This window comes from Narcine bancroftii, chromosome 9 (assembly GCF_036971445.1).
Source record: "Narcine bancroftii isolate sNarBan1 chromosome 9, sNarBan1.hap1, whole genome shotgun sequence".
Classification (NCBI taxonomy): domain Eukaryota; kingdom Metazoa; phylum Chordata; class Chondrichthyes; order Torpediniformes; family Narcinidae; genus Narcine; species Narcine bancroftii.
Genome location: NC_091477.1, coordinates 78,855,944 through 78,879,511, shown reverse-complemented (window position 1 = coordinate 78,879,511; position 23,568 = coordinate 78,855,944). Strand labels below are relative to the sequence as shown.

General features: G+C 42.5%; 1 protein-coding gene across 2 annotated transcripts in view; it reads right to left on the bottom strand.

Annotated features, from left to right (window-relative positions):
- The window catches only part of uggt1 (UDP-glucose glycoprotein glucosyltransferase 1), a 149,312-nt gene extending 126,350 nt beyond the window's left edge, over nucleotides 1-22,962 (bottom strand). For both annotated transcript variants that reach the window (XM_069896581.1, XM_069896582.1), the window contains exons 1-5: nucleotides 22,918-22,962; nucleotides 8,912-9,050; nucleotides 7,987-8,069; nucleotides 5,290-5,420; nucleotides 5,087-5,199 (exon numbers count right to left, since the gene is read on the bottom strand). In XM_069896581.1, the coding sequence (XP_069752682.1) occupies nucleotides 5,087-5,199; nucleotides 5,290-5,420; nucleotides 7,987-8,069; nucleotides 8,912-9,050; nucleotides 22,918-22,945 (494 nt within the window). In that variant the 5' untranslated portion in view covers nucleotides 22,946-22,962. The remainder of the gene's footprint in view (nucleotides 1-5,086; nucleotides 5,200-5,289; nucleotides 5,421-7,986; nucleotides 8,070-8,911; nucleotides 9,051-22,917) is intronic.
- Between the last annotated feature and the right edge of the window lie 606 nt (nucleotides 22,963-23,568).

Genomic DNA, 23,568 nt, shown 5'->3' with positions numbered 1-23,568 from the left:
ATCTGGGTCTTGGATTGCAAAAAACAGCATCACCACAAACCTCTCCTAGAACATTGGAAGTGGGGGAGAGATTTCTGGTACAAGATTATAGACAATATAAAGACCCATGGGTAGTAGGAATAATCTTACAAAAATTGAGCCCCTACTCATACTCTGTTCTAGTGGGGTATCGATTGTGGAAGTGTCAAATTGACAAATTACGAGCATTGGCTGACACTAAGGTCCATGAACTGCCTCATGAGCAGGAGCAGGTGGAACCAGACCTGCCGTGGCCTGCCCTGACCATCCCACCCCTCAGGCCGTGTTGGGGGGGGGGGGGGCGTCAGAGACGGTCGCGGATCTGAGGAGTCCAGTAACCAAGACATGCAGCCAGGAGGGCAGCTAAGATGGGCAGTTGTCGCTGAAGGTCAACAAAGGCAGGCAGTTGCTATCGATTTGACCACTGACCTGACTATCTATGGATCTCGAGCAAAGACCGGCACTGCAAACCAAACCGAGACAGTCCAAAAGAGAAAGAAGGTATTGCACCTACCAAACTTTAAAAATTATTTATAATTATTCATGACATGTATTTTAATTCTCCCTTGTAGTCCTGGGCCTGATGTAATCTTATTAGTTCGAAGGGGCCCAGTCAGCATTTATCATATGGGGGGGGTGGGGGGGGGGAAAGAGTGTTGGGTATAAGCCCGCCCTCTACTATCCATTTAATAATTTCTTCTCGTAGTTCTGTCTCTGGTAGCGGCATGCATGATAAGGCATCTGCATAGCTGTTGAGTGTTCCTGATTTGTTTTATATCATAGTTATACGCATGTTCCATCTTTGATTTCTGGCCACAGCTAAAACTGGTGTAATTGGGTGACCCCAGGATTAAACTAAGAGGCTTGTTGTCTGTGATCAGAGTGAATTTTCTTCCATAAAAATATTGGTGTAATTTTTTTAACACCAAAAATTATTGCCAATCCTTTTTCAAGTTGGGCGTAATTGCGTTCTCTTGTGGTTAATAATGGCGAAGCAAATGCTACTGGTTGCTAATCTTTTTCTGTGATTTGGGATTGCACCGTTCCTAGTCCCACTGGTGAAGATGGCTAGTGTAACTTCTTTATTAGGGTTGTAGTAGATCAGCACCTTTTTTGTTGACGTTAGTATTTCCTTTAGTTGATCTACTGTGTTCTTAGTTCCTGTGTTACAATACCATGTTTGATCTTTCTTGAGTAATTGGTTCAGTGGGCTGCATAGTGTAGACATATTAGGGATATGTTTTCAGTAGTGATTATCAAGTATTAAGGACTATAATTCCAATTTGTTGGTTGGGTATGGGCCCTTGCGACAGCTTCTGTTCCTGTTGGATTCATTCACTCCCCTCGTTGTCAATTGTAAACCCAAGATATGTTACTGAGGGGCGCATGAAGACACAGTTGTCCTTTCATAATCATAGATTAGCCTGCTTTTTCTGAAAAGTGAGATGGTCACGGAGCCAAGGAGCCCAGTAACTAATTCATGAGACAATCTGTAAGTGGCAAAGATAGCTCGTAGACAGTCGATCGTGGGATCTGCTTTGGTGTTTTTGTGACTGTAGCTATTAGGAAAGTCTCATCCATGAATTGTCCAGTGAAGTCTACTTGAATTGGATGCTAGGGTTTGGATGGCCAATTTTGGCTGCATTGACTGACATACTTTGCATTCTCTTACTGTTGCTTCAAAGTCTCTCCAGACATGTATCCGGGCCAGTGCCTTCATTCGTACCATTCCTGGATGGGTGTAGTGCAGTTCCGATAACATAGTAGTTTGCCATTTGGCTGGAATAATTGTACGGGTACCCCATAGTAAACATCCTTCTTTGACTGATAGTTCATGGTAGAGCATGTGGTAAAGTTTTAGATCTTCTGGAACGACTTCAGATTCGGGCCACCCATTAAGGGTGAAGTATAGGATCTTGCTTAATGTTGCCTCTTTTCCTAGAATCATTGCCTTTCTGCCATAACTGGTGGTCTGGGGCTTAAATGGTTCCTTAGAGCTGTGCACAATTCATTGAATGTCTTTGTCCCTGGATCCTCCGGGGCCAGCAAGGGCTGGCCCTTGCTGGACAACCCTAATGCTGTCCATTATACTGAGGAAGAGGGCACATTTGCAGTTTACTGGACCTTCCACAATATTGTGGGCTACGCAGTAGTGGTTAAACTGTTCTACGGAGTTATCCCAACTTTCTTATACTTCGTTGAATTCCCCGAACTTTCCCTCCGCCATCTTGGCACACTTTCACCTTGATCTTTTGGCGGTAATTTGTTGGTGTTGTTAGGTAGTCATTTTCTACCTTTCTTCTGTTGTTTTCCTTCTCACAGTTGGTGCATGAAGTATGCGTAGGGTTTGTTTCATTCCTCGTCACCACTGTTGTGTATGCACTCACACAATTAAGACTTGGAGACGTGATGCTTTCTCATCCTTTACTTCTATTAGACTAACCTGGCTACTGACACACAGGGTTATATATTTATGGAAGGGTGACATCATGATGTCAACTGAAGGCAGGCTTATACCCAACACTATTAGCCAATCAGATCCAAAGACAACACATTAGCCGTGATCCTTGACTCCAACCTGACCCAATGCCTCATGCAAGGCTGCTGTTCAATGACTTGAGCTTGATGATCTACATAATCATACCTCAGAGGCTGGTAGATAAAATGTCCTCACTGGAACTCAGTATCCATCTCTGCTACTGGATACTGGACTTCTTGATGGAAAGATCACAGTCTTTTTGGGTTGGCAACAAAACCTCATCACACTGAGCAACGGCACACCTCAGGGCTGAGTGCTCAGCAAGTAACCGTTCCCACTGCTAACTCACAAATGTACTGCCAGTTTCAGCTCCAATTACATCATCAAGTTTGCAGATGACATAACGGTAGTTGCTTTCATCAACAACAGCGAGGACTTCGGTTTACAGAGATGAGGTTGAAAGGCTTGTCCGGTTGTGCAAGAGCAACAACCTGAGCCTCAATATTGGCAAGACAAAGGTAATGACTGTGTACTTCAGGTCTATTTAAAGGACGACCCATCCTGGACCCACAACACCTCCTCACTAATCAGGAAGGGACAGCAGCACCTACATTTACTAAGAGGTTGAGGAGGGCAAGGCTACCAGCCACCATCTTTACAACAATCTCTAGGTGTACAATACAAAGTGTCCTTGCTGGCTGCATGTGTGGTAGGGTAGCTGCAATACATCTGATTGGAGGTCAGTACAGAGGGTGATTAAAACTGTTGAGATCTCCGAGGTATCCCTTCCCTCCATTGACAATGTCCACAGGGAGCGGTGCTTAAAGAGGGCTCAGAGAATTATAGAGGACCACATACCATCAAGCCCGCTATATCTTTGAGGCACTACTTTCAAGGAAGAGGTACGAGAGCAAAAAAATGAGGAAACAGCTTCTTCCCCCAGGTAGTGAGACTGTTGAACAATCCTACAAACCTGTAAATTTTATATTTTTTAAATATACATGTATAATAAAAATCTAAAATAAATAATATTGTTTGTGTGTGAGGTACACACACACATGCTGTTTTATTAGGTTGTATTTGTACAATAAGATGACAATAAACTTGAACTTGAACTGAAAAGTTTCAGAACTTTAATAAATCAGAGCAAAACATCTCATGGATTATGAAGTGTGAATTTGCTGGTGTCCAACTCACGCAGAATAAAAATGACTGTAATTTGGAATGGACAGAGAAATTCAAGATTTATTGCAGTTTAGCTGTCACAAGTCGTTATTCTACCAGTTTTCCAAATCAGTGTTTTGAGATGGGTATTGGTGGATATAAGCCAGTATGAACATAGCAGGTTCCAGGGAAGTTTCAAATAGTAAGTAAAATAATGTTCAGATGAGTGGATTAATTCACAAGAGAATGAGAAGGAAACTTACAGAGGCTGGAAATGAGCTGAACTGCACAAACAAATGAGTTAAATCTGGACATTATGCATCAATTGGACTCCAAGACTGACTATGTTGTAAAATATGAGCAAATTATCATATATATTCAACAAAAACATTAGATGTTCCTAGTAATGGTGTGCTAAGTTACACAGTCACACAACGGCCTTAAAATATTGAGGTCTGATTCAAACTTTTGGGAACCCATGCTCTTTCGATGTCCTCAATGTTACAAATGAAACAAAACTCTTTTAACATACATTCAAAAGCAATAAATTATCTCACAATTTTACCAATTTATCACATTCTGCTATGTAATCTGGCACTTCAGCAATTTAATATAAATTTTAAGACAACATTATTTTATTTATATATTTAGACATACTATTTATTTTATTTATATAATTATATTTTATTTAGACATGCAGAGCATGGCAACAGGCCCTTTAGGGCCAGGAGCCCATGCCACCCAATTACATCCAATTAACCAACAACCCCCAGTACGTTTTTGAACAGTGAGTGGAAACCGGAGCCCCCACGGAAAACCCTCTCAAAGAAGGGAAGAACGTATAAACTCCTTACAGGCAACACAAGATTTGAACCCTGGTCCCAATCGCTGGCGCTGTAACAATGTTACACTAACTGCTCTGTCAACCGTGTTGCTCAGTGATTCTATTGCAAATCATTCTAACCAAAACAAAAAATTAACAATCCAAGTCTTGGAGTTTATTAGCAGACAAAACTCAAATGATCATTACCCAATGTACAACATCCGTTGACAGCCACACTGGAGAGAGGGGGAAAAAAACCATAAAGGTGATAAGCATTCAACAGTTCTTGTGATTTGACAAATTCTTGTGATTTGACAAGATATTGATTAATGTGGTTCGAATCAAAATCTTGAATTAATAGCATTAATAATTATTGGAGCACCAGTAATATTTATCCATTTGAACTCAAGTTCTGCAGCCATTTGAAGAGTATTGCTGTATTCCAAACAAAAACTTTTTGAACTTTTCCTGTACAGTACCCATACCAAAGCCCACGTAACCTGATTGTGAATTTTCAAATTATTTTGAATTCTATCTACTTACTATTTCAAAAGCAATTCTCTATTTATATTTTTAATTCTCATGGTATGCTTTTTTTTTACCTTTCCAAAGCACTCTGAAGAACCACCTCAAACTTGTCAAGGCTGCAGGTTTTCTCCCCATGCACATTTACAAAAGCAGAACAGTCTTCAGGAGGGGGTTCCTCTGCTGCAATCTATTAGAAGAGTTTGTATCATTTACATCATCAAAAGAACAAAGAAAATGCTCATAAATTTCCATTGATGCCCAGAAGTATTCAACTCACCTGTTGAAACATTTGAACAGTAGCAGAATAAACTCGGAGGGCTAATGCAAACTTCAGAAAGTTAGTTTGTACAGGGGTCAAGATTTCACCAGCTTTCTTCAGTATATGGTTGTAGTAAAAAAAATCGGTTCCTGCCATGTGAACAAAAAAATTACAATGCGATACATCATTTCTTTTTCCTTTCCTCTCAAAACATACATATGTATCCACCTTCCTTCCCTTCTTGGTAAAAGTTCATTTTATTTGACCACCAAGGATAGAAAAGCCTTGCAACATTGCCAACCAGACTCAACACATGCATTTCCATTAAGAATTGCCATAAAGTACTCCAACAGGATCATGTAGGACATGTAGGACATGGGTAACAGGCACATTGGATATTTGCCACTTTCAGGATCCCACAATCTGGCCTTGGAAATATACCCGTTGGTTTATCGGCACTGTGTCTCAACCTTAGAATTCCCCATCCAATGCTATTGTGGGAGCACCTTTAACAAAGTTGGCAGCAGTTCAAGAATGCGCTTCATCACCATCCTCACAAAGAAAGCCAGAGACGGCAAAAAAAATACTGTACTTCACCACCACTCCAAGTTCAAAATAAAACAAATATCTGCAGGAAACTTCTCCTTACTTTTCCCATTTCTATCAAAGTTAATAATGAAAACTAATTTTTGCAGAGTTAAAGTGCCAGCAAATTCAGTACATGGCAAATCGAAGATTAAAGTCTAACTCCGTTAACAAAGTTAACCACGGTCAGCAACAGGTGCCAAACCTTTTATCCAGGAATCCAAAAAACTGTGACCTTCAAAGGCCAATACTTTTTTCAGTAGATGACACCTGCTCATCAAAGATGGAGTTTGGCACCAAACATGATCCAATGCGACCCTTGCTCAACTCCTATGCATCCTGTCGCATTCCGTGTCACTAATTAGTGGTATCATTACTTTATAAATACCCTACCCAACGAGCATGACCCTCACTCAACTCACATTGGAATAACCTGGGTCTTTCCGCTACTTTATAAGCACCTCCATATCACCGTATAATGACACCTGGTAACAGCACCATACAGGATCAATGGCCATTGACGCTACCCATAATCCCCCATGCAGTTGAAACTGCTGTACCAGCACCAGTTCAGGGGAACCAATAAGAAGGCCTTTCCCCTGGTATTGGTACGGCAGTGGGGGGGTGGGTGGAGAAAGAGAGAGAGAGAGAGACGGCAGTGTGACTCGGGTGGGCGAGGGGGAAGATGGCAGTGCGACTCGGGCGGATGGACCGGCAAGGGGGGGGAAAGACGGCAGCGTTACAGGCAGGCAGACAGACAATGGGAGAGAGTGATGGCAGCGCAACTCAGGTGGGCGGGTAAGTGGGTAGATATGGCAGCAACTCAGATGGACAGACAGCAGCACGACTCAGGTGGGCAAGCAAGGGGGACAGACAGCAGTGCGACTCAGGCAGGCGGGTGGAGAGGGCAAACAGGTGGCAGTATGACTCAGTGGGCGGGCAGGCGAGGGAGAAGATAGCAGTGCGACTCGAGCAGATGGGCGGGCAAGGGGGGAAAGACGGCAGCGCAACAGACAAGGGGGGGAAAAGACGGCAGCGTTACAGGCAGGCAGACAGACAATGGGAGAGAGTGATGGCGGCACAACTCGGGCGGGCAGACGAAGGATAAATGGCAGTGCAACTCGGGCGGCGGGTGAGGATGGACAGATGGCAGTGTGATTCAGGTGGTCGGAGAGACAGCAGCATGATACGGGTGGGCGGGCAAGCTGGGGTGGGGAGAGACAACAGCGTGACTCAGGCAGGCAGAATTAAAGGAACCACCATTTTAAAATTATTCCAAAAATCCAGAAGATTCCGAACAACAGCAGGTGCCCAGTCCCGACGATCCCGGACAAAAGGTTAGGCACCTGTATTAATTTTCCTTTAAATGATGAGCATTACTTTCACATATAAGCCTCCAGTCTTTTACTCAATATGTTTTTGGTTCAAGTATTCTGTACCCAAAAACTAATTGTTCATGTTTTTTTTTAAATGAACTTTGGGCAACTTACTGGAAACAGGAAACATGAGAAAAGTAAACATTGGAAGAAATAAATACCTCAAACCTTAAATGCCTTTTAGTTTCTATTATTTTCTCTTTACCAAATGGAAACTTTATTTGAGGGGTGATTTCACTCTAAAGTCTGTATCTCTGTGCAAATTATCTTTCTTTAAAAACATTTTCTTGAATTTGATAGTGTTGAAGCCATTCAAATATTTTGTCCAGATATATGAAAATCCATCCATATTATTAGTATTACTACACATGATTCCATTTCTGTTGTGTGGATTGTTCCATTCTCTGTGAGACCCTGATACAGTACCTTGACATTGGCCATTTTCAAGTTCACAAAATATTTTAATTACTTTACCAACAACAGTATAATCTGTACTAAAGAATGAGGTGAGATCATACAGCCACATAAATAACAAAGCATAATAATGACAACACAAATGCTTAAGCAGGCTAGTGTGTTTCTGCCTCTCTTCTCCCTCAAAGTTGCCTCCAGCATTCTAGATATAAATAGAGTTAATGAAAAGGAATTGGCCAATCATGTTGAACTAGTTCAGAATCTTCTCTCTTTGGCTTGGCTTCGCGGGCGAAGATTTATGGGGGGGTAAATGTTCAGAATACAATTAAGTTATTACTACCTCCATGATCATCTGGATGGATTTCTTGAGTGGCATCCACAAAATCCCAGAATTTAGTTTTGCTTTCTTCAGCTAAAAATTCACTGCAATTGAAACAAAAAAATCCTGGAATTTACTCAATTTATTCACTAATTTACAGTTAACAGCATGAAATAGAATATACAAGAAATGATCAAGCTAAGTGCCTTTCAATCAACATTAACAATGACAACAACTCGGTCGAGTAAGAGGAACCCACCGGTGGCTCTTCTATTTCTCACACAGGCTTTGGATGGTATTCAGACACTTCACCAATACGGCATATAATATTAATTTAATTTGAAGATAATGCACTGAACTAGGCTATTCAAAACACAATCAACAGAGCAAAATCATTCATTTAACACAGATATTTCTGATACAGAATACAAAGTTCAACTCTGAAATTCTAGGATGTCATGGTCTATTGAAAGGAAGCATTGGAATAAAATGGCAGAGGAATAAAACAGATTATTTCCCCCTTTTTTTATTAATAATAGCAACTTCTGGTGTTCAAAATCACTGTGCGACTCAGTTTCTGTCACACTAAAGAAACATCATTAATTGTTTGCCAGCTGAGAGAATACTGTGTTAATGTAAGACTTCTGCACACTTCTGCACATTCCTCGCCCAACTTCTCAAAAATTACAGTATGGCAAGTTATGAAATTGAATTGAAATAATTTGTTGGCAAACAATCATTAACTACCACCTTGTTATCCCCCTTAATTTTTTTGTGAAAATCTTTATGAAAACAAAATCTCCACTTTTAAGTATCAACTATTAACTGATTAACAGTATAAGATTCATTGTGACTAGTATGAACCCCTTTACTTGGATGAAATACAATTATTCATATGAATTACTAATCCCGTGCGCATTGTATTAAAGATAAACAACAGAATTACCTGGCTTCCAATAAAAATGGCGTCGACGTCCACTTGGTGGTCAGTGTTGTTGTTACAGCTTTTGAATCGGCATTCACAGACAAGAAGGAAACATAAACTAAAGCTACCGTTGCAAGAATCCCAGAGTTGTAGTTCTTAGCTGTATGAAGTACAATTGATTAGAAATTATTGGTATCAATTTTATATAACTAATTCTTATAACTTAATACAGTACAAGGTATTTTGTAACAAATAAACTTAAACTTACTCCAATCTTATAAAAATCATAGAAACATACAATACAGAGATTGGCCCTTATTATCCACCTTGTCCATTTCGACTATTATTTGTCAAAACTAATCACATTTGCCTTCATTAGGCCTGTATTCCTCTACACCTTTCCTATTCGGGTACCTATCCAAATGGCTTTTAAATGCTACAAACTTATCTGTCTCCACTACCTGCTGTGCCAACTCATTTTAGTTATTCACCATCCTGTGTGACAAATGTAACCCTCAAATTTCCTTTATATTTCTCCCCCTCACTTTAAACATGTACCCTCTAGTTCAAGATTCTACTCCCCTAAGAAAAAGATATTGATTACCCAACATAAATGTCCCTTATAGTCCTTCATTAAAAAAATTCACACTGCCTACGTAAAAGGTTCCATTATTGCCACATAATACTACATTTAGAATGTAACACACATTAAATTCTTTAACTTTTGTCTACCGTAAGGCAGACAGAGCGTTTCCACTTGTGTCCAGCACCCCTCACAGAAACCTACAGGACCTGGTGTCCTAGGGAGTCTCTCCTCCAAGTACTGACCAGTCCTGCGCCTGCTTAGCTTCCGAGATCGGACAATCCCAGGCGTATTCAGGCTCTTTAGGCACTGTTTCAGATCGGATAAAAAGACAGAAATGCTGGAGGAACTCAGCAGGTCTCACAATGTCAAAAGGAGGTAAAGATATACAACTAATCTTTCAGGCCAAAGCCCTTCTTCAAAGTATGAGTAAAAAGTAGGCAGGTGTCTGATTGAAAAGAAAGGGCAAGGGGAGGAGTACAGACCAACACACAAAAGGTGTTAAATTAGATATGGAGAGGAGGCCAGGAGAAAGGTTGTGGGGTGGGTGAGGAAGGAAGATTTGGCTCTGTGAATGCAGAGCTTAGGTTAAGGAGACAGAGCAAAAAGAAAGGGGATCTAGCTAGAGGAAAGAGCTAAAGATGGGGGGAGGATAACCATCCACAAAAATGGTTTCATGTGCCAGACTGAGACCACCCATAAAACACTGCATTCAGTTAGGGTAAACTAAATTATCTTTAGAACTGCAGCCTTCCATTCCAGATAAAATCCTGATAAATCTCTTCTACATTTTCTCTTTTTCTACATATGGACAGCATAGCAGTCAGATTAATGCTATTACAGTGCCAGTGACCTGGGTTCAAATCTGGTGCTGAATGTAAGGAGTTTGTACATTCTCACCATAAACACATGGATTTCCTCCAGGTGCTCCAGTTTCCTCTCACATTCCAAAGACATGCGAGCTAGTGGTTTAATCGGTCACTCAGGTGTTAATGGGCAGCATGGACTTGAGAGCTGGAAAGGCTTATACTGTGCTGTAACTCAAAATTTTAAAATAAAACATCTTTCTTGCGGTTTTGTGACCAGACTGTACTCAATATTAGGAGCTGTCCAAATAGTGTTTTGTACAACTTCATCCCAACTTTTGTATACAATGCCTCAGCCTATGAAGCCAAACAAAACTATGCTACCACTTTGGGAAACTATAGACTTGCACCCCAAGATCTCTCTGTAGATCAACACTCTCAATGTCACTGCCAAAAACAGTATATCAGCAGAATCAAAAGAAAAACTAATCTGAACTTAATATAATGTTGAGACAGAAGCTTGTACGCTCAGTTAGTAATCAGGGACTCAAAGCATAAACTTCTGGTGAATAATATTCATATTCCACCAAGCAGCCAGTCATACTATCAACCCGTCAAAACTGATCAGCAAACTCCAAGACCTGGGCCTCAATTCCCCACTGTGTCATTGGATCTTGGAATGCCTCACCTCCAGATTACAATCAGTGAGGATTGGTAAAAACATCTTCTCTGCAATCTCAATCAGTATCAGAGCACCACAGGGCTGCATTATTAGCCCTCTGCTCTCCGTCCCTTACACCCATGGCTGTGAGGCTGGCTAAGATAATAACACCCTCTACAAATCTGCAGCTGATACCACAATAGTGAGTTAATGTATAGAAAGGAGATTGAAATCTTGGCTGAATGGTGTACTGACAACTTCACACTCAGTGTCACCAAAGCCAAGGAGCTGATTGTGGACTTTAAGGGAAAACCAGAGGGCAGATTTAAATTCCTGGGAGTCATAATCTCAGAGGACATTTTCTGGACTCAACACATGAATGTCATCAAGAAGAGTGTGTCAGCTCCTCTACTTGATAGGAGTTTGTGGAGGTTTGGTATGATGTCAGAAACCCTGACAAATTTCTACAGATATGTAGTAGAAAGTGTGCTCAAGGCACCCTCCAACTAGATGGCATATCAACTTCTTTGGGTTTTGTTTAAACTCCTCCCCACCCCCCACCACCCCCTTCTTCCTAGTCATCTCTCCTTCCCTGTCTCCTTTCACACAGACATGATAAATTATACCTAGTCCCTTATCATATCAAATTAACACCTTTTGTTGGTCTGGATTCCTCCCTCATTGTTTGAATTCTGAAGGCTACATGTTTCCCTCTACGACTGTTGGAACTGGACCAGCACCTGAGTTGAGAAATGTAGATTGTGCACTTCAAGAGAATAATTAGCAGAGATAAAGAAAGCTGAGTAATCAACAGTAAAAATGATTAAGCCTAAAATTAATGAATAGAATCAAGAAACGTCAACATCAATGTGGATCTAATTAAATCAAATTCAACAATGCAATGGAACGTGACCATTCTTGAGATTCAGACATAACCTTAATTACTGAACCCATAAACCATTCACATTGTTGTAACAGTAAAATTCTGATAATATGGCACACTCAAGACTTTGGAAATACTGGTAAGTATTTTTTCCGGACTATTGGACATTGAACCAAAGACCCATAGAACAGTATAGCACAGAAACAGACCCTTTAGCTCTTTTAGTCTATGCTGACTCATTTTTCTGCCTAGTTCCACTGATCTGCACCCAGTCCATAGCCTCCATACCTCTCCCATCCATGTACTTTTCCAAATTTCTCTTAAATATTAAAATTGACCGCACATTCACCCCTTCAGTGGCAGCTTGTTTCACACTCCCACTGCTCTCTGTGTTAAGTTCCCTCTCATGTTCCCCCTAAACTTTTCCCCTTTCACCCTTAATCTATGACCTCTGGTTTGTATCTCACTGGCCTTCAGTGGAAAAGGCCTATCTACATTTACTCTTTCATACCCTACATAATTTTAAATACATCTATCGAAGCTCCCCTCATTCTTCTATGCTCCATGTTATAAAACTAACCTGTTTACCATTTCCCAATAACTCAGTTCCTGAAGTCCAAGCAACATCCTAGTAAATTTTCTCTGCACTCTTTCTATCTTATTGATATCTTTTCTGTAGTTAGGTGACCAAAACTATACACAATACTCCAAATTTGACCTCACCAATGTCCTATACCACTTTACCATAACATCCCAACTCCCATATTCAATACTTTGATTTATGAAGGACAATATGCCAAAAGATCTCTTAACAACACGATCGTCCTGTGACATCACTTTCAGGGAACTACATGCATGAATTTCCAGACCCCTCTGTTCTACTGCACTTCTCAGTGCCTCACCATTTATTGTGAATGTCCTTTCTTGGTTTGTCTTTCCAAAATGCAAAACCTCACACTTGTCTGCATTAAATTCCATCTGCCATTTTTCAAGCAGGTCCAGATCCTGCTGCTTTGAGAACCTTCCTCCATGTCCATAACGCCTCTAATCGCTGTATCATCATCAGCAAACCTGCTGATCCAGACATCGATGACAAACAACAATGGTCCCAGAACCTATCCCTGAGGCACACCACTCGTCATAGGCCTCCATTCTGAGAAGCAATCATCCAACACCACTCTCTGGCTTCTGCCGCATACTCATTGTTGAATCCATTTTACTACTTCACCATAAATACTGAGCTTCTGAACCTTCCTAACTATGGGAAAGGCCTTACTAAAGTCCATGTAGACAAAATCCACACCCATTCCTTCATCGACTCTCCTGGTAACTGCCTCGAAAAAACTCTACAAGATTGGTTAAAAACCTACCATGCAAAAAGCCATGTTGACTAGCCCTAATCTATCCCTGGCTATTTAAATACTTGTGCATCCGATCTCGCAGAGCATCTTCTAGTAATTTACTACAACTGATGTCAGGCTCACCGGCCAACAGTTTTCAGGGTAACTTTTGCAGCCTCCCACACCATATCTATTTGTGAGGACATTTTAAATATTTCTGCCAAAGCCCCTGCAATTTCTACACTAGCCTCCCTCAAGGTCTGAGGGAATATCCTGTCAGGCTTTGGGGATTCATCCACCCTTATTTGCTTTAAAATAGCAAGCACCTTCTTCTCTTTAATCTGTATTGGTTCTTTGACCTCACTGCCAGTTTCCTCAGTAAATACTGATGCCTGAAATCCATTTCAGATCTCCCCCATTTCTTTTGACTCCATACATAGTCGACCACTCTGATCTTCAAGATGACCAATTTTGTCCCTTACTATCCTTTTGCTCTTAATGAACCTGTAGAAACCCTTCACATTGTCTGCCAAAGCAACCTCGTGTCTTCTTTTAGCCTTCCTGATTTTGTTTTTTCTTGCATTTTTATACTCTTCAAGTACCTCATGTGCTCCATATTGCCTATACCTGCTATGAACCTCTCTCTTCTACCAAACCAGATACCCAATATCCCTTAAAAAACAATGTTCCAATATCCCTCAAAAACCAATGTTCCCTATGCCTGTTAACTTTGCCTTTAATCCTGACAGGAATATACTGTGACCGATTATGTTGTGTTTATATTGTACATAGATATGATTTTGGGAGATAAAGTGTGGCAGGCTTTTTTTAGTGCAGGTCACATACAAACACCAAAACAGATCTCATTTAAAATACTGGAGCTCTGCTCAAGCCATATAGGGCAGCACCTGGGGGCCTTTGCAAAAACTTTGGGGAGTGCCCAAGAGACTTCACTAATGGACTGTTGTTTTGAAAAGCAACAAATTAAAGAGATCAGAGGAGTAGTTCAGAGCCGCAGGCTGACTGGAGTGCAGCTTGCTGTTTAAAGAGGGTCATGTGGTTTTGCAAGCAGAGAGAGTAAAACAGGTTTTTTCTCTGAGAGAGAGAGAGAGAGAGAGATCAATTCTGCAGTGCTACAGTCAGTAGCAGCAGCTGGGACTGGAACAGGACAAGCTGGAAAATGGGTTGTGAGAGCTTAGTTCAGCCTCGTCAAAGCCATTGTGGTTCATGTAAGAGGAGAGGACTGGCAGCCTAATGTTTCACTTGAAATGAGAGAAACAAAAAGGAACTCTGTGGTGACCTGAAAGAAAGAGGTTATCATCTGGAAAACCCTGATGGGCCAAGTTTCTTCAACAAGACACTGACGTGGCTGATTAAAAGGGATCAATGTATGCCCAGGAACCACAAATCTCTCTCTAAAAACCGACAAGAACATAACTGAGTAGTAGCCATTTACCTCTCAAGCACCAAAGCCTGGTGAACTTCATAAATGTTAAATTCTGTGCACAGTATAAGAATTGCCTGCAATTAGTAAACTTGGAGGAATGAGAAGTGAGATTGGACAGTGAATCAAAGGACTTTTCTAAACTTACATGCACATTACATGCAATGCACGTTGCTTAGAATTAGAAGGGGGATAAGTTAGGTTAAGTAAGTTACACTTTCTCTAGCTATCTCTATACATTGATATAGAAAAATATCCTGAACACATTTTACAAAATCCAAGTCAGCTCTTTTATATTATGGGAGTCCCACTCAATATGTGGAAAGTTAATCTCCTACCATCACAACCGTATGTATCCTGCAGCTCTCTGCTATCTCTAAAGATTTGCTTCTCCAATTCTCAATCACTATTGGGCGATCTATAATACAATCTATAATATAATGTATGGACATACATTTCCCATTCCTCAGCTCCACCCATATAGCCTCAATAGATGAGCCCTCTGGTTTGTCCTGCCTGAGCACAGATGTGATATTTTCTCTGACGAGCAATGCCACTCCTCCCCTTTCATTACCCGCACCCCCCCCTCCCATCGTTCTATCGCATCTAAAAATGTGGAAGCCCAGAACACTGAGCTGCCAGTCCTGCTCCTTCATCAACCAAGCTTCACTAATGGCCACAATGTCATAATTCCATGTGAACGCTCTAATCATGTCTGCCTTTCCTACAATACTTCTTCCATTGAATTAAATGCACCCAATAACATTTTCACCACGTACTTTGACTTCTAACATTATATATTTTTGCATAATTTTTCTCTTTTTCACTCCGCTATCTGCTCTGGCACTCTGGTTCCTACCCCCCTGCAAATCTAGTTTAAATCCACATAGCAGCACTAGCAAACTTTCCCACAATGATATTAGGCCCCCTCCAGTTCAGATGCAAGCCAACCCATCAGAACAGGTCCCACATTCCCTGGAATAGAGCACAATGGTCCAGTAACCTGAAAGTCCTCTTTCCTGCACCATGCTTTTAGCCACATATTCAGCAGCATTATCTGCTATTTCTAACCTCACTAGCACGACTGCCGCTTTAGTTGCCCATTCAGAGCCAGCTCTTCAGCGCTTGACGTCCTGTTTTGCGGAAACTGCCAAGTCAGCCTGAAGAAAACTGAGGTCCTCCATCAGCCAGCCAGCTCCCCACCAAGACTACCAGCCCCCCCACATCTCCAACGTGCACACAGAATTCAAAACGGTCAACCAGTTTACCTATCTCGGCTGCACCATTTCATCGGATGCAAGGATCGACAACGAGATAGACAACAGACTCGCCAAGGCAAATAGCGCCTTTGGAAGACTACACAAAAGAGTCTGGAAAAACAACCAACTGAAAAACCTCACAAAGATTAGCGTATACAGAGCCGTTGTCATACCCACACACCTGTTCGGCTCCGAATCATGGGTCCTCTACCGGCATCACCTACGGCTCCTAGAACGCTTCCACCAGCGTTGTCTCCGCTCCATCCTCAACATTCATTGGAGCGACTTCATCCCTAACATCGAAGTACTCGAGATGGCAGAGGCCGACAGCATCGAATCCACACTGCTGAAGATCCAACTGCACTGGATGGGTCACGTCTCCAGAATGGAGGTCCATCGCCTTCCCAAGATCGTGTTATATGGCGAGCTCTCCACTGGCCACCGTGACAGAGGTGCACCAAAGAAGAGGTACAAGGACTGCCTAAAGAAATCTCTTAGTGCCTGCCACATTGACCACTGCCAGTGGGCTGATATCGCCTCAAACCGTGCATCTTGGCGCCTCACAGTTCGGCGGGCAGCAACTTCCTTTGAAGAAGACCGCAGAGCCCACCTCACTGACAAAAGACAAAGGAGGAAAAACCCAACACCCAACCCCAACCAACCAATTTTCCCCTGCAACTGCTGCAACCGTGTTTGCCTGTCCCACATCGGATTTGTCAGCCACATATGAGCCTGCAGCTGACGTGGACATTACCCCTCCATAAAATCTTCGTCCGCGAAGCCAAGCCAAAGAAAAAGAAAAGAAAAGCACGTGGCACGCATAGCAATCCTGAGATCACAACCCGAGAGGTCCTGTCCCTCAACTTAGCACCTAACTCCTAGAACTCTCTTTGCAGGACCTCATAACCCTTCCTACCGAGGTCGTTGGTCCCAATGTGGACCATGACATCTGGCTACTCACCTTCCCTCCTGAGAATGCTGTAAACTCAATCAAAATATCTCAGACCCTGGCACCATATTGTACATTTTAAATTTTCTTTTGTTAGGTGTTACGCAATAGTATAACAAAATTTCCAAGTGACCCAAGTATGTTTAAATGAAACACAAGAAACTGAATTCTAATTAGTTGACAGAGTCTACAGGAATGAGAGTGTGAGAATTGGGGGCCAGTTAAATTGAAAGGAAGCACAGGAACTAAGACCTAGCAAGTCAGAAGAGAGGCCAACAGCAACTGGGGTCCCAGAGGGAACTCAAGAGCATTTTTCAATAAGACAGATGCCAAATGAAGATTGTGCTTTGTGTACACTCTGGGTGCGTTTTATGGATGTTAAGCTGCTGATCACAAAATTCACCTTAAAGTTTTCCTATCATGTACTGATTTTTAGATATAACCTCGTTTGTGATTGTGTATCACATTTTAAGTCTACTAGTATATTGCCCACAAAGTAAACTGTTTTGGTCAGTCCAAGCATGCTGTGGACCTCATCCTCCATGACAAGGAGTGCCATTTTCTAGAAGGCAATACCACCCATGCTGTAGCCTCTAAGGTAAAAGTGCCAGAAGTACCAGATCAAAACAGCAGCACAAAGGTCAAAAGTTTCAACTGAATAAAGACATGTTCTGTTGTACAAATTGGTTTAGAATGAAGCATGCACAAAAGCACAGCTCGTAGTCCTATCGCCTCATAGCTCGTAGTCCTACTACCTCACAGCTCAAGCAACCCAAATTTGATCTAACCTCACAGAGTGGTCTCTGGGGAGTTTACACATTCTCCCTGTGAGTTTCTTCTGGATAGTCTAGTTTCTTCCCATCCCAAAGATGGTTGTAAGTTAATAACAGTGGAAGAGGTGATTAAAAAATAATCAGTGGTAAAATAATGAACATCCAAGATTACTGGGAAATAAGAGAAAAGAGCAATCCCCTCAATCCCTGAGAGCTGGCACAACCTATGATTGATGAAATAGCTTCATTTTAATTTTCCAAGGAAAATATGCTTTGATAATCTACAAAAGGGAGAGCAAAGCTATTGACTGCTGAGGAATGGGAATTGAGGTTCGACTTAGCCGGCTTTCCAGTTTGCCTCTTCCTCCTCAGCAGCTTATGACAAAGATGGTAACAAGGGTTTTGTCCTCACTTTATGAGATTGTCATGCAGATCATTACAGTTCCTGATATCTGCTCTGCTGTGAACCAAGCACTGTCTCAGAGTCAGCAATAATTTCCTTTCAACATCCTTTATATCTGTTCCATAATATTTCTCATAGCAACAAAGAAACATGTGTTTTTTTGGACCAGAGTCATTACCCACACCTCAAAGAATGGCTCTTATTACTCACTGTCAACCTTCCAAGTTTGCCCTGGTTTCACAGCTAAATGCTGAGAATGAAAGTGTCATGGCTACTGTCTGGACTTTATTCAATAACCTACATGGGGACTGTCTTATGTTCATAAACCAGCTGTATAAAAATGGAGAGCTACCCTTTCTGGTTGCAATACAGATTGATATGTGGCACCAACAAAAAAAAATACCTATGCAGTGGGCAGGGCACTGAAATACAGGACAGCTTGCAATCTTTGCAAAGTTACATGCCTGGTGTCATGCCATATGGGACAATGAAATGTAATCAGCATTCAGCCTTATGCAACAGTGCAGTAAATTATGAGACTTTCCAAATATCAGTAGCTCTATTCTGGAAGCAAATGTTTTCTGAATTGATTGAGTATTTTAGAGCTCCCTTTCTTTTTATTAAATATGTACCAGACTTGGTATCAAATTGTCTTTTAGTCACTTCCAATCTGATCCACAAATCAACATAACCGAATATTCAATGTAATTTAGAGAAGCTGCAGCCCAAACCTCTTTTTACAAAACTAACAGCAAAATGGCACTTACAGCAAGTTTTACTAATTTCTATTTGAACATAAAAGGCACTAAAGTATACACAGTAATGAAGAGGTTCCAGAATTACAGCCTTCCAGATTGTCGACAAAAATCACTTGATATAGTAAGCAAGCCTCCAAAATATCATCACGAATAGCATCAAAAGCACACAAGAAAGCAGAGAAAGGATTATTTGCCAAAAGTGAAGAGAGAAATAGTTCTGCCATTCACTGGAACAAATGTATGTACACCTGACTTTAGAATTTTATAATATTTTGGGAGAACACTTGTTAGCAGGGGTGTTCACAAGTCAGGCATGTGCTATTATGTGTGTAAATAAAAACTACATTTCCCAGAATGTAGTGCACACAGTTGCCGGAAACTGTAAGTGACACATGATGGGGGTTGTCGCTGGAATTCGGTTGAAAAAAAATTAAAGTTGGTAAATGTTAAACCCATGTAAAGTTTTTCTTCTTCAAAGAACAAGCATAACATGGTATCAGAAGTGTCCCAGTAAGTAAGAGAATAGATCATAACCATGGAAAAGTTAAGTCCTCCCACACCAATGCAGCTTACTGACCACCTAGCTGATAGACTCCAGGGGAGCAGGGCACCAGAAATAGGGAGAACACTCTTGTTGAGAAGAAACAGGGGGAGTGACCTTACCGGGAAGGTAACCAGAGCAGCGAACCAGTGAAGGGTTCAGTAGCTGAAGGACCCTACAGGTCAGCACAGGTTGCAGGCAACTTGCAGTCAGGGAACCCACATGGGCTGTGGGCTTACTGGACATTTGGCTCATGGGAACCAGGTATCAAAGCCGGGATTTGAGAGTGCTGATGGTAAGAAGGGATCCTGAAGAGTCTTGGGCTCAAAAGGCTTCCTGATCACATTGGAGGTTTGGATCTGGAGCTCGAGATGCCAACAAATCAAAAAGGAATCTGTGTCTCTGAAAGGACTCTTTCTTGCTTCTCTTTCTCACATATTGCAAGGAGTGGCAGGCAATGTTAATGGTTTGCTTTATGGCAGACAAAAGTACATCATGTATGTTATATTTTTAATGTATTATTATTTGACAATGAAAGGAACCTTAATGCCTTATGCAAAATATGGAAACCCTGATAATGCAGAAAACATTCACTAGTGCACGAGAGTGAAATTTTTATGTTCCTGACTTTTGAAAAGCAAAACAATTGTAAATGCTGAAAATCTTTGTTATAAATCTTTTTTATTGCAGTACACAGTAGGTCAGGCAGTATCTGTTCAGAATATGACCTCAGTGGACACACGAGCACAATGATTTGGCTGCCATTAAAGGATGCTATTGTGTTTTGGTTGACAATGTAGACAAGCCAGTCAGCACAGTGGCTTCACATTGTGGATGAAAATTCATCCATATGGCAACATACATTGAAAAAAAACATGAAAATTTGTAGACACTGTGATTGAAGTAAAATCACAAAGCTGGAGAAACTCAGCAGGTCAGTGTTCTTTATATAGCAGAGGTAAAAATACATAATGGACATTTCAGGCTTCATCAAAGTAATAAAATATGTCAGCAAGCATCTGAGCAAAAGAGTAAGGGGGAGGTGTGTCATAAAGGCAGGTGGTAATAGGCAGAAAAGGGAGGGAGGGGACAGCAGCGATCAACGGGAGGAGAGATGGCTAGGGGAAGGGAAGGGGGAGGAGGAAGAGGAGAGCAGGTTAGCAGAAACATGAAAAGTCGATGCTAATGTGGTTGGAGAGTGCCCAGATTAAAACAAATCAGGTCTTGATCCTCCAATTTGCAGGTGGGTCTTGGTGGGATAATACATAAGGCCATGGACAGACACACAAATGCTGGAGAATCTCAGCAGGTCAAACAGTGCCCTTCATATTGGTGATGTATAATTTCCTTTCAACATCCTTTATATCTGCTCCATAATATTTCTCATAGCAACAAAGAAACATGTGTTTTTTTGGACCAGAGTCATTACCCACACCTCAAAGAATGGCTCTTATTACTCACTTATTACTTACCTTTGCTACATGAAGGGCACTGTTTGACCTGCTGAGTTTCTCCAGCATTTGTGTGTTTTTTTTCACTTAACCACGGTGTCAACAGAATCATGTGTTTTACCACCAGGCAATGGACAGACATGCGAGTATGGGAGCGTGACACAGAAATGAAATGGTTGGCTACTGGGAGGTCTCGGTCACTGTTGGGGACAGAGTGAAAGTCCTCAGTGAAATGATCTCCCAAACTGTGCCTAGTCTCTCTGATGTAGAGAAGGCCACGTAGGGAGCACTAGGTGCAGTAAATCAGTCCTGCAGATACACAAGTGAAGTGTTCCTTCACTTAAAAGGCCAGTTTTGGGCCCTGGACTGTGATAAGGGGAGAGGTGTGTGGGTGTAAGTGTTGGACCTCCTGGAGGCACAGGGGAAAGTGCCAGGGTGGGACCTCCTGCAGCCACAGGGAAAAGTGCCAGGGTGGGGGAGATTGGTGGAGAGGGATGATGTGCTAGGAAGTCACAGAGGGAGTAGTCCTTGTGGAAAGCAGAGAGAGGAGAGAGGTAGTGGGATCCCATTGTAAGAGTCAAAAATTCTGGAAGATATTGTGTTGGATGCAGAGGCTGGTGCGGTGGTAGGTGAGGATAATGGAGAAATCTGTTTGTTGCGTATGAGGTTGGCGATGGGGGAATGTACCACGGTAGATGAGCAGGAAATGGAGGAAATGCAGGTGAGGGCTGAGTTGATGGTGATGGAGGGGAAGCCTCATTTGTGGAAGAAGGTAGACATTTCAGAAGATCTGAACTGGAAGACCTCATCTTGGGAACAGATGTGGCAGAGATGGTGAAATTGGGAGAAGGGGAAAGAATCCTTGCAGGGGACAGGGTGCGAGGCAGTGTAATCAAGGCAGTTGTGGGAGTTAGTGGGCTTGTAATATATGTCAGTGGAAAGCTTGTCTCCAGAGAGATCCAAGAAGGGGAGAATGTCAGAGGTGGACCAGGTGAGTATGAGATTGGAGTGGAAGTTGACCATGAAGTGGATGAAGTTGACAAGCTCATTGTGGGTGCAGGAGACAGCCCCAATGTAGTTATCGATATACCAGAGGAAGAGTTGAGGGGTCTTGTCAGTGTAGGCTTGCAGCATGGATTGCTCCACAAATCCCACAAACAGGCAGCCATAGCTGATACCCCTGGGTGCTACTTTGATTTGATGGAAGTGAGACAAGTTAAAGGAAAAGTTGCTTAAAGTGAGGACAAGTTTTGCCAGGAGGAGAAGGGTAGTCGTGGAGGGTAACTGGTCGGGGTCCAGAAAGAAACAAAGTTAAGACCTTCTGTATGGGTATAAAGGGATTGGTCATCCATCGTGAAGGTGGACACGTTGCAAAAACACATTAGCATTTAAGCTTAAAATATCTCAGCACCATAAATGTTGTGCAAGCACAGCTCTGAAACATGCTTGGATGGTGAAGAGGCAAACACGATACTGTGGTGAGAGCAAAGGCAGTTGAGCTAAGACTGTCTAATTACAAATACACTGACAGAATCGGTTCTGATAGGCTACTCCCCTTCCTGTTTCCAACGTATTACTTTGCACTGTGCTTCAACGATCCACACTGTTTGATTCGGGGACTAATACAAAGCTGTCATTACTGCTACGGCATGCAGTGACCTCCACCGACTCTACACATGACAACTGGTCAACACCACATGGCCATCAACTGCGGCCACAGGCGCCGGATTAAAATCGGGCGCTCCCTCGCACACCTGGAGTTCCACATTTCCTCCAATCGCCACGCGCTGCGTGTCGCCGCTCCCGCCGCGTTTCCGGACCTGGCTCGCCGGCTGCCCTTCTCCCGCGTGATTGGCCAAACCCCCCAACCATCAACCAGAGGTGTGTGTGGGGTGGGGGGGCTTCCCGATCCCCGCTGGATCCTCGGAAAAGTTTATTATCCCTTTTCCTCGCCGACACCCAACCACAGGGGACATCGCTCCGGGCACAAGCGGCGGCGGCCCGGTTCACGGTCAGCAGGCAACCCAGTGCCTGGGGCCACTCCGCTGCCCGGTCGCCTGTCTCCCACGGCGGAATGACACCGCCGTGCCCTTGACCTCAGGCTACCTCTGAACCAGCCGCCACCAAGGGCGAATCCGCTTCTTTCCTCCCCCTCCCCCCGCCTCCTTTCACTCACCAGAGCCGGCGAGCCACTGCGCCGCCATCTTGGGTGTCCACAGCCACTCGCTTAGGACCTCAAGGGCTGTCCTTCCTTGTCCCCGATTAAATGAAAACTATTACTTTTGACAAAACATCGTCAGCTGCAAAAAAATTTACACTATTTTTTTCTACTTTTAGTCGATGGTAATTGGCATAAACCGCATTAAAATTATTCTACTTTCCGGCTGCGGCAAAGGCAGCTATAATTGGAGGGCCTTGAGCACTGGCTCTGCTCATTGCCCTATATTCATTGCAATAAGGGAAATGCTGCAAGTGTGAAAAGCTAAAAAAAAAGTGCTCAAAACACACGTAGAGAATGATAGCAAGAAAGTTAATATTCAGGCCATAGGCCTGCTTCAGAATATCCACGGCAGGAGTTTTAGAAATGATGACCGTGAAAGCCAGTCTCGATGAAGGGTTCAGACTCAAAAGGTTGACCGTTCTTTGTTCTCCCACTGGTGGGCCTGCTGAGTTTTTCTGGCTGGTTGCTTTTTTTTTTCGCTCACCAGCATCTGCAGTCTTTTGTGTCTGACCACGTGGTCAGAAAATGAAATCTGCCCCAACTTCAGACAAATCATGTCCGTTATCATGTGCTTAATAGCGAATCAGGTCCCTGGGTGAGGTAAAC